General features: G+C 32.9%; 1 protein-coding gene across 2 annotated transcripts in view; it reads left to right on the plus strand.

The window, feature by feature from the left end:
* LOC106877357 (polycystin family receptor for egg jelly) overlaps nucleotides 1-11,440 on the plus strand; it is a 140,664-nt gene extending 129,224 nt beyond the window's left edge. For both annotated transcript variants that reach the window (XM_014926242.3, XM_052967101.2), the window contains exons 34-38: nucleotides 355-629; nucleotides 1,503-1,623; nucleotides 5,642-5,886; nucleotides 8,041-8,212; nucleotides 9,075-11,440. In XM_014926242.3, the coding sequence (XP_014781728.1) occupies nucleotides 355-629; nucleotides 1,503-1,623; nucleotides 5,642-5,886; nucleotides 8,041-8,212; nucleotides 9,075-10,564 (2,303 nt within the window). In that variant the 3' untranslated portion in view covers nucleotides 10,565-11,440. The remainder of the gene's footprint in view (nucleotides 1-354; nucleotides 630-1,502; nucleotides 1,624-5,641; nucleotides 5,887-8,040; nucleotides 8,213-9,074) is intronic.
* The last annotated feature ends 278 nt before the right edge of the window (nucleotides 11,441-11,718 follow it).

Below are 11,718 nucleotides of genomic sequence, written 5' to 3' on the forward strand. Positions count from 1 at the left end.
ATAGTGGAATGATTTGAAATTTTATTGAATGATACTGGGACTAATTTTATCAATACTGGAATAATTTAAAATCAGAAACTCAAATGAAAAGTCTAAAAGCCAGAAGGTAGCTACCATTTAGTGAATGAAATAGACTATGTTATCACCACTGTAACTTCATCCGGAGATGTGAGCTCAAAGAAGGAGCAAAAAAATAACTGATAACACTTACTCAACTTTACAGTTTGATGCAGAAAAGAAATATATACTGAGATTAATTAAATTGAATCTAAAACATCTGATCAAATATTGATAATTATGTTGTTATTGATATTGGTTATTCCAGTTTGATGCACTTCTTTGTGATTGTTTTAGATTTGAGCCGACCGGGAACATCTATGTCAAGACCACATACTCCAGCAATTCGAAAAAAAGCAAGCGGCAATGATGACAAGAAAAATAAAAAGAAGTTCCTGTTTCCTTGGTGGTGTCGAATCATCTCTTGGATTCTTTTGTGGCTCACAGTTGCTGGCAGTTGCGCTGGTGTCACATTTTACGGAATCACTTTTGGAAACGAGAAATGTACCAAATGGATTTCATCCATGTTGATATCTTTCTTCTCTTCAGTATTCATTACTGAACCAATAAAAGTAAGTAAAGTACAATAAAGACTATGTAGCCTGCTTAGAAAAATCACTTGGCTTAAATGGAAGAGCTCTATGTTGTTGCTAGACATGCTAGAAATGGTAGCCAAATTTCCTGAAAATTATAAATATCATTGTAAGTAAGGAATAACACATTAGATAATATATTCTTTGATAATAGATTCAAGCATAACCTGTCTGTCAATTTAAAAAAAACAATAGATGGAATTTTTATACTTGAATGTCTTTGATCACATATCTACTTGATTATGGCTGACTTAGTGTTAAACAGTATCTCCAAAAGCATTAAATTTTCTGTTCTGTCCTTCATACTTATTAGATTTTGAGGTCCATTCAAGAAAAAAAAAGTTTATTTATTCAAGAAAAGAAAAATTAACAATGGCAACTAAACCAGATATTCAAATAACTTGAATAAATCTTAGAATTTTGTATTGCTATAGACATTCAAATAAATCAAAACAAACAAACTTAGTTAATGGATTTATAAAAATTGATCAGTGTTGTTGTATTGGTCCAGTCAAGTACCAATCATTTACTGTTCTGGTCCCAGGTCAACTCTGATTAAGTAGGCATAATGTTTCTCTTGTTAAATTTTCTCACGTGTCCTTTTTTTAACATGGCAGGATATGTTGTGAAGATAAGTTGGTTATTAAACATAGCATGTTGAGTAACTGTGAAGAGGTCCCTTCATTGGCTCAAACTGATGAGTATAGATTAATTATCAGGGAAATAAAAAATAGAAGTGATCCAAAATAAGGCAAATGTAATTCTAAGTTCTATTAAAATCTGTCTTTGGCAATGTTTGTTAAAAATATTCTTTTCTCACAATATAATCTTTAAAAATGATAATACACTCAGGTCTTTGGCATGGCAATTCTGTTGTCATTAATCTTGAAAAAACCTGCTGAAGAAGAGGAAGAAGGAGAAGATGAAACACTAGAAATGGGAGAAGATGAAGAATTTTTGCATTCAGCAAATGGTAAACAACTTGTTTTAATATATTACTGTGTAAACTTGCAGAGTATATTGTTGTGTTTATACTAAATCTTTTCAATATTGCACAAATCATCTGAACAACAGAAACCAGAGAATATTTAAAAAAAAACTGAAAACAGAATTAGTACAATATTCAGGAAAATTTCTAAATAGTCACGATGTGAATGCTTGCACTGTGACTCTCACTTTCTATATGAAAATTAGTCCATAGTTTCGTAGACACTTCTTTTTACAAATAAAATAAAATTTGACTGCTTTGATGAGTCTTAAGTATGAGTCCCTAGATGCAGTATAGCAAGACATAAACATCAAACAATCACACCTTTAACCCTTTAGCATTTAAACCAGCAATATCTGGCCAGAATATTCTACCTGTTTTATGTTCAAACTAGTCAGATCTGGCCTCTCACACCAACCCTAGAATATCATTCCATAAATTAACAGTTACCTCATCAAACTTTCAAAGCTACAAAATAAAGCAAGACTAATTCAAAACGATGTAAATAAATAAGCATTACTTTTGACAGAATAATGTGAATGCTAAAGAGTTAACTGACCACTCAATACTTTAGAGATGTAGCCATTCCAAAAGGTCAATGTACGCTTGTTTGCTTCACTTCTCAACTCCTAATGAAGTAGAAAAGGTACTGTCATGGAATGCCATGCATCAGTTTTCCCCAACTGTCACAGCCATGTGCTAGTTCTTGGGTTTCTGATAATGATTTATCTCTGATTATTTTACTTTGTCTGCCTCTTTCTTTTTTTCTCACTCTACAACTCCTTGAAGAGTTGTCTTTGCAAGGTTCCTCGGCCTTGTTACATGGCCATACAATTTCAGCTTCCTTTTCACCTAGGTATGATAAAGTTTCATGCTAACCAATGTAGTGCTGCATGGTTTCATGGACCTGCTTGTCTGTGATGTGGTTCAAGTAGGAGATGCCTAAAATATTGTAATAGCATCTTGTTTCTAGTGATTGTATCTTCTTTCTCTGTATCACTTTTGTATCTTGGTGATAGTTCATGTCTCACATACAAGATGGAGAGGACCAGTGTACAAAATGTCCAACCATACTTTGTGGTGATGTTTCTATCTCTCTATATTGTCCTGAGTTTGGTTACAGCAATTCTTTATAGAATTCTTCAATGTGGTTATCATCATAGTTTGTTATGTGTGTGTAGGAGGGCTTTGCTTACACATATACTGCTGTACTGTTGAAGGACTTTGCCTGCAGGCAGAGGGCCTACACGACATCAGTTGACATTGATGGACTAGTCGATTAAGAACCTCACATCTTTTACATGGCTGTTTTCCTCTCCACTGAAATAGAGTACGTGACACCTGTCTGCATTTCTTCAGTGCGTTTCCATCTAGTTTCAATGAACTCAAAACAGTACCAGTTGTACTTCTACATCTAATGCAGGAGTTCTTTCTGATTTTTAATTTTTCAGCATACTAACATTCTATGCTGCTTTTGTAATATTCTGTCAACCATGGATCTTTTTTGGTGACTCAGTGCTGGTGATAGAATGATTAAATGTTCATTTTTAATGTGTTGTAAGTGTTCCTATAAAGGAGTTATATCTCAATTTGACCATCATAGAGCAGGTGTTTGGTATATAAATACTTGGTGATGCCTATTCTACTCCAGATCTATCTACAGCTGATTTCTTCCAATTAGGCTGTTTCATTTTGTTTGGAGACTTTTTCTCCTCTGACTGGTGACTTTGTTATGGAAGTTAATCATCCATTGTTGATGTGCCAACATAACCATTTTGTTAGTGACCTGAAGCAATTTACTGGGTAATGGTGCTCAGGCTCACACATGAAAGATTTAGGAGGTGGATATAAACCAGTGATGTCTATCTATCCTGTGAATTAAAGAGCAACATACCAGTTACCAGTCATCACAGGTATTACCACTATCTGGAAACTCCCAGTTCCCTCATTTGCACACTGTAAACAGAATATTTACCAACTATAACCAGCTGCTTACAGTAGTAGAAAATATGTACCACTTTTAGAGGAAAGCATAACATAAAATGTTATTAGAATAAAATTTCAAAAAAGGTTAATTAACTATAATAAATAATGCACATTTTTTGCTTGTTGCTATGTTAATGTTTAAGTAAATAAAACAATAGATAATAAAAAATTATAAAAAAGCAAAGAAAAAATAAGTTGTCACTTTTTGTTAGTTGATAACATTTAGCAATGCTGCTTATTAATGTATTATTTGCATTAATTATAGAAATTTTTGACTAGAAAATATTTTCAGTAGGATATAATGGAGATGCCTATCAAAATGTATTTGGAGAGTAGAATAGAGGTAATGTTTTGCTGCAATATGTAAATAAATGTATTTTATAACTTACTACCCACGTTAGAAATTTTATATGTCACGAGAAATTAGCTGCTTTATTTGGCATAAACAAATTTTGATAAACAGCTATTACAAAAATGTCAGAAGAATGATTTGAAGCACTGAGACATAATGTGTATGTATTATGTATACAAAATACAACCAGTGCAGCTTTAACAATTGTGAGGCTTATTGTGCTCATATGGTGTGAAAAACCAAAATTGCTGCAAATGAAGTAAAGTAAATTAAAGCCTTGAATATTTGTTATTTTCTTCTTAATTTACAAATCATAAATAATGGGGATAATTTTGACTGTACACACATATATCTCCAGGTCAACCCTGAACTAGCAGGCCAAGGGTCAAAGATTTTTTTTTCTTATTAAAGATAATGGATAGTAATTTGAGAGTATTTGATTATTATTTCTAGCTAGTCAGTCAATCATGTGGAGGATCTCATGTTGGTGACTATAGTTGGTGTTTATATGGATTTAGCTTATTTCATTATTATTTTGATGATTAAGGCAGTGAACTGGCAGAGTGGTTAGCATGCTGGATGAAACGCTTAGTGGTATTTTACCCGTTGCTACGTTCTGAGTTCAAATTCTGCCAAGGTTGACTTTGCTTTCATCCTTTCAGGTTCGATAAAATAAATACCAGTTGAACACTAGGGTCGATGTAATTGATCATCCCCATCTCCCTCAAGCTGCCCTTGAGGCAAAAATTTGAAATAATTACACTGGTCAACAAAATTAAATGTATTATACTCATTATGAATGCAAACCAACTTTTTAGTGGTATTTTACCCGTTGCTACGTTCTGAGTTCAAATTCTGCCAAGGTTGACTTTGCTTTCATCCTTTCAGGTTCGATAAAATAAATACCAGTTGAACACTAGGGTCGATGTAATTGATCATCCCCATCTCCCTCAAGCTGCCCTTGAGGCAAAAATTTGAAATAATTACACTGGTCAACAAAATTAAATGTATTATACTCATTATGAATGCAAACCAACTTTTTAGTGTTGTCTTGAAGTTGACATCTTTGAGTACTTCTCTAATTTGGGGTCCAACAAAGATATCCTCTTTCAACTTTACCTGTGTGATTTTGGGAAATTTTTCTACAATATGCTCAAACCTTCGAGCGTTTCTGTTCCCTCGTGTCTTTACAAACTGTTTCATCAGTCCAAGCTTTATGTGCAAAAGAGATAATAGGACATTACATGCTAGACAGTCCTGTCTTGATGCTAGACAGTCCTGGCTGGTATGATGTTCTTGTCTGCCAGTTTGATTCCGAATAATGTAATGTATTAATCAGATATAGCTTTCCCAGTTTAGCGATCTTTTAATAAAATAATTTGCTGATAAATTACAGTGTGAAACAAAGAGTCATAACAAGAAACATAAAGAAAAACTTGCAATGAAGTTTATCTCATGAACAAATGACAGATCAAAATAAATATAGACTCAATAAATTTGTCTTAATTTTCAAGTTAATAATCACAAAAATTACACATCATTTAATAAAAAACATTATTAAAAAGCATAGTGTCAAGTTAAAATAGTGAAAGGCATTGAATGATCAAGAAGACAGATAGGCATAATTTGGTACATTGCATTAACATTCTGATTCTTCTGCTGCAGGGTTTGGTGCTGCAAAACCAAAGAAGACTGCTTATAAACCACCGGACCAAGAAGCCCTAGGAAAGATGCGAGAACAACGTCTGAAAGAGATCAAGATGTGGGAAGTTATAAAAGAAATTATATTCTATGCTTTCTTCTTGTGGATTCTTATGGTAATTAGTTACCGTAACAGAAGTCCATGGGCATATAGAACTAAATATGCTTTGGAGAATATCCTTGTTCATAGTAGTAATGATTTTAGTGAAGTAAGTAAAATATTTGGTAATTCAACAATTCAAAATCTTCTCATTGGAAATTCTTTTATTCTTTTACTCTTTTGCTCATTTCAGTTATTTGGCTGTAGCCATGCTGGAGCACTGTCTTGATATACATACATACATACATATATATATATATATATATATATATATATATATATATATATATATATATACAAAATTAAGGAAAATGAAAACGCAAATCCTAGGCAGTCAACCAAATTCCTGAACGCATAAACGAAGACATTTAATCAATGTAATTGAATCATATTACATAGATTGAATATCTTCATTTATGCATTTGGGAATTTGGTTGACTGCCTAGGATTTGCGTTTTCATTTTCATCTACTTTGTATTATTTTGCATTGGCTCTCTACGAACACTCTGTAAATAGCCCATACCTTCTATAACATAATATATATAATATATATATGACAGGCTTCTTTCGGTTTCCATCTACCAAATCCACTCACAAGGCTTTGGTCAGGCTGGCTATAGTACAAGACACCTAAAGTACCATAGAGTTGGACTGAACCTGGAGCTATGTGGTTGGGAAACAAGCTTCTTACCACACAGCCATGCTTGTGCCTGCATTTTAATAATTATTTCCATCCATCAATTCATCCATCTTCTCTGCCCACTGTTCCACTATTGGGGTAGAATCCCCTGGCACCTCCTACGGAAGGTCCTATTAGAAGCGACCATCATCAAACTGTCTTGACTGGATTCCAAGTGTAACAAACTAGCACTATGGATATTATCCAATCATCTCATTATTGATCTACCCCTAGACCTCCTGCCAGTTGGCTCAGCTTGAAGAATCCATCTTGTGATTCTTTTCTAAAGTATTGTAATCACATGTTCATATTACTGGAGCTGTGACTTCTTAATGTGAAGAAGTAGTGGCTCAACCTGGAGAGACTCCCTGATCTCCAAGATACACACCCTGTCAAATAACATAACTCCGGAAATCCTTTGAAGAACTCCCATTTCAGCTGCTTGCATTCATGATTGTACTCTTTTGGTCATCACCCAACATTCATAACCGTAGGTGAGGATATGCACAAAAACTAAATTGAAGATGTTTGTGTTTAATATTTTATGAAGCTCTGTCTAATTACACTGTGTAATACAACTTTTATCCTTGGTTAGCAACTGTTATTTCTTTTTTGTATACTTCTAGAATGTATGAAAAATGGCTAATATTTCCTTCTAACTTCGCTTTTATTGTATTTATTCAAACCCCCAAAAATCCCTCTCAGCACATGGCTCTTTTGCTCACCCACACTTCTCCTGCTCATGATCAGAGATGCACATATTGTTAGCCATTAAGGGACATGCTCAAGTGGTTAAGATCAAACAACTGACAAATAAATCTGTGGTATTGAGCAAAATATTTACTATAACGAATTACATATCTAACAGTCCATATAACAATGATGTTTCTTCTTCAGCAACTCAGCACAGAATCTGTCTTAAATGTAATGGAAAATAAGTTGGTTTCAAAACATTGATGTTCAGGTCACAAAAGCGAAGTTTGAAGGGAATAGTAGTAATTTCCTTTGGTTTCTAGATAGAAACAAGTAGGAAATAACTGTTACTGACTAAAGACAAAAAATTTTTTTAATTTTGTTGTATTGTTTTATACCTGATGTGCAGTACCTATTGATTACAATAAATAATGATAGTTGTATGAGGTAATGCTATAGCTATTTAGAAACTATGCCCATATATGGAGTATATTGAATATGTGATGTAGATGGAAAAGCCTAAAAACCTTTAGAATTCACTCATTGTAAGTGAAAAAAATAAATAAAAATTTTCTTTTCTGCCTGAAGATAAAATTTGGACAAAACACATCTACAGCTAGTCTCTTCAGAGTAGTTTACTTATATTGATGCTTCAATGATAAGACAGATCACCTGAACTATCTCCAAATAACCACTTGAAGAATTGTCACCTCAGCCCTCTGTGAAACACAATGACTAAAGAAAAAAAAAAAAAAAAAAAAAGCTTTGTTACGCAGTGTTATTACTATTGCAATTAGAGCACAAGAAGCAGTATATTATTGGAATCTCTTACTTTACAAATCTCATAATCTCTTGATCACTAAATATTTAAACTAATTATTTCATACATAGATTACCAATACTCAGGCTTTTTGGAAATGGGCCAAGAATGATCTTGTTGATGGTCTCCGAGCCACTAAATACTACAATGGTGCACCACCTCTTATGTTGCGTGGCTATATGAGTGATAAAACATCAAGGATTATGGGATATGCAGTCATGAGACAACTCAGAGCCACCACAAGTAAGTAATCACTAATGAGAATAAAAGGTACTGAATTTGTGTAAGTGTTTATGTGAAATATCTTTATTGATGTACTGTAGTAGTATGTGAAAAGAATATATATATATATACACACACACACACACACACACACACACATACACACACACACTCAATCATGTACATACATACTTGGCATTCTGTTGCTCATGAAATTAATGTGCAAGTGATTGAGCACTCCACAGGTACACATTCCTTTAATGTAGTTCTCAAGGAGTTTCAGTGTGACACAGAGTATGACAAGACCATCTCTTTGAAATACAGGTACTACTCATTTTTGCCAGCTGAGTGGACTGGACCACTGTGAAATAAAGCGTCTTGCTCAAGGACACAGTGCACTGTTGAGAATTGAACTTGTGGTCATGATCCAAATACCATAACCACTGAGCCATGTGCTCTATATGTATATATTGCTAGTATCATAAGAATTTTTATAAAATTCAAGAGAACATGAAATAATTTTTTTAAAACATTGGATCTTGAAGCAGATAAGCTATAAATAATAGCATGTAAATACTGGGTTAAAAAAAATCCTTTGGACAGAAAAAGTCGAAAGCTGCTTGTGAGAAATGGTAGGACATCTGTTATGTTTACAGATGTGCATTTGTGTCCCATAAGGATTTTTAAATTCATTTGCACACTATTATTTATAGATTGTCTGCTTCAAGGACCAACATTCTAAAACAAAACAATTATTTCACACACATACACACTTAAATATATATATTAGTAGAAAGATTATATATTAGTAGACACCATTTTTTATGATGTAACAAGTTTTTGAGTATTTTCAAATTAATTCTTGTGTTCCTTATTTTTACAGAACAGTGTAAAATTGCCAAGCAGTTTGAATCACTTGGTTTAGACTGTCACAAAGAGTATTCACTCTTTAATGAAGACAAGGAAATGTATGGAAAAGGTTGGGATGAACCACGTTTCAACAACACATACAGTAATTTGGCTGATGAATTTAACTACCAAGATTCTTCAAAACTAGATGGTTATCCATTCTACGGTAGTTTAAACATGTATGGTGGAGGAGGTTATGTAGCCAGACTGAAAGGCAGCAAGACGAAACTTACAACCATGATGGAGAGATTACAAAACACCAGTTGGATTGATAAATTAACCAGAGCAGTTTTTGTTGAATTCACAATATATAACCCTCAAGTGAACTTATTTACAGTTTGTACTTTATTAGCCGAATTCACTAGAATAGGGGGCGTTGTAACATCATATCGGTTTGAACCGTGTATGCTGCTACCATATATGACACAGGCTGCTCTTTTCCAGACACTCTGTGATGTTATTTTTGTCATATTCCTTATATATTTCCTGATAAAAGAAGTGAAACTTCTCCTCAAGTTACGTAGGAAGTACTTAAAAGAGTTTTGGAACCTTGTAGAGCTTGGAATTGTAGGTTTGTCCATTGCAGGAATGTTTATATTTATATATAAACTACTAGAGACAACACGTCTTACAGATTTGTTTAGAAAAACCCAAGGTAACAAGTACATGAAATTTCAGTATGTAGCCTTCTGGAATGAGATGTTTTGTATTATAGTTGGTTGGTTGGTCTTCCTTGCAACTCTTAAATTCATGAAGCTACTTCGCTTCAACAAACGAATGTCCATGTTGTCATCAACACTAACAAACAGTGCACCAAGTCTTTTGAACTTCAGTCTGGTTTTTTGGATTTTCTTCTTGTCATTTGTACAAGTATTCTATTTATTGTATTTCCGAGAGATGAGTGATTTTGCAAACTTCATCACAGCAGCAGAAACTGGATTTCTAATGATGATGGGAAAGTTTGACTTCCATATGATGAAGCTTATCCAGCCAATTCTCTGTCCTCTGATATTTGCTATGTTCGTTGTAACTATCACATTCATCCTATTAAATATGTTCCTTTCAATTCTAAATGAAGCATTTGCCAGTGTTAAAGAAGATCTTGACAAACAAGGCAATGATTATGAAATAGTAAACTTCATGGTGGGTCGTTTCAAAACATGGACTGGCATTGGTATGTCTGGAGCCGTGTCTCCTGAAGAGCAAAACTGTAAAAAATCAATATCAGGAAACAAAGATGGTCCTGATGGACAAATTGAACAATTTCCAGATAAGGTTGACCAGCTTTTGAATTCTATCTCCCAAGTTTACATGGAAAAGGATACATTAGAAGCATTCTTTGATGACAGAAATGAGGCTGGAAAGAGAGCATTAAAGAAAATCCTGAAACAAAGCCAGACAAGCAGTGCCTACCATGTATTTCCAAATGATGACTATGGATTACCAAAAGTGCAGACAAACTAACCATATATTTAAATAAAAGTAGCAATATTTACTGCAAACCAAAGACTCTTGAGTTGTTTGTATATTTAAATTGTCCAAACCATTCTAATTAGTATTACAATTACATAGTCTGTAATTAGAAAAAGTAGCATTACAGTCAATGCCAGAGGCTTGTGAATGGTATTTTATTTGGCAAACTGCAATTGTTGTATCTACACTCAATTAAGGTCAAATTCAAGAGAAAGACTATACTTTAAATATCCCACAATTCTACTGACAAAAATCACAATAGTGAAAGACTTATCTGTACATAATAATGTGCCATTTAAATATATCAACACACCGACCATGTAAAATATCTTTACAGATACAAAATAGAAAGAATGAATCAAATAAAATTTGAATGTTAACTGTATAATAAATAATAATAAAAAAATTGTAATATATAACCTTGATTTACATTTCTGGAACATAATTTTGTTTTGCTTACTAGTTTGATTAAGGAAGTATTTCAAAGACTTTTTTCTTTTACTGATTTTTGTTCTCTAAACTATAATTTTTTGTTTCATTTTAACTGTTCTTAAAGTTTTCTCATTCAGTTAAAGAAACATTCCATGTACAGATATATATATATATATATATATATATATATATATATATATATATATATATATATATATACATACATGCTATATGAAAAGTTGCATATAGAAGACAAAAATTACATTCACAAATTACACAGACCAACAATAGTAACAAACTGTAAGCTAATTTCAGCAATGTTCTCATATACAGGTTTAAACAATTTATATGTCAACAACAAAATCATGATCGTAAAACATCACATAGTTCTATCAAGCAATGTACTATAGCAATAAATATGCAAATATAATTTTGTGCTGTTGTTTTGTTGTTATTTTTTAAAATCAAATTTAATGAATTTAAGTAGTAGTGATATGTCATCTGTTAGAAATTGCCTATTATAAATATAAAAGAGACATACAGGGTGTTCAGGCTAAATTTAACAGTTTGCATAAAAGAAAAAGAAAACACAATAATCCAAGTATTTTAAAAAATGAAAAAAATACCATCAGTATTATGGCTGGAAGATAAGTTTACATCATGGTTTCAAGATGTCTCTGGAACATGACACATGCATTTCTCACTGTGTTCCT

This window comes from Octopus bimaculoides, chromosome 4 (genome assembly GCF_046866305.1).
Source record: "Octopus bimaculoides isolate indiv1 chromosome 4, ASM4686630v1, whole genome shotgun sequence".
Classification (NCBI taxonomy): domain Eukaryota; kingdom Metazoa; phylum Mollusca; class Cephalopoda; order Octopoda; family Octopodidae; genus Octopus; species Octopus bimaculoides.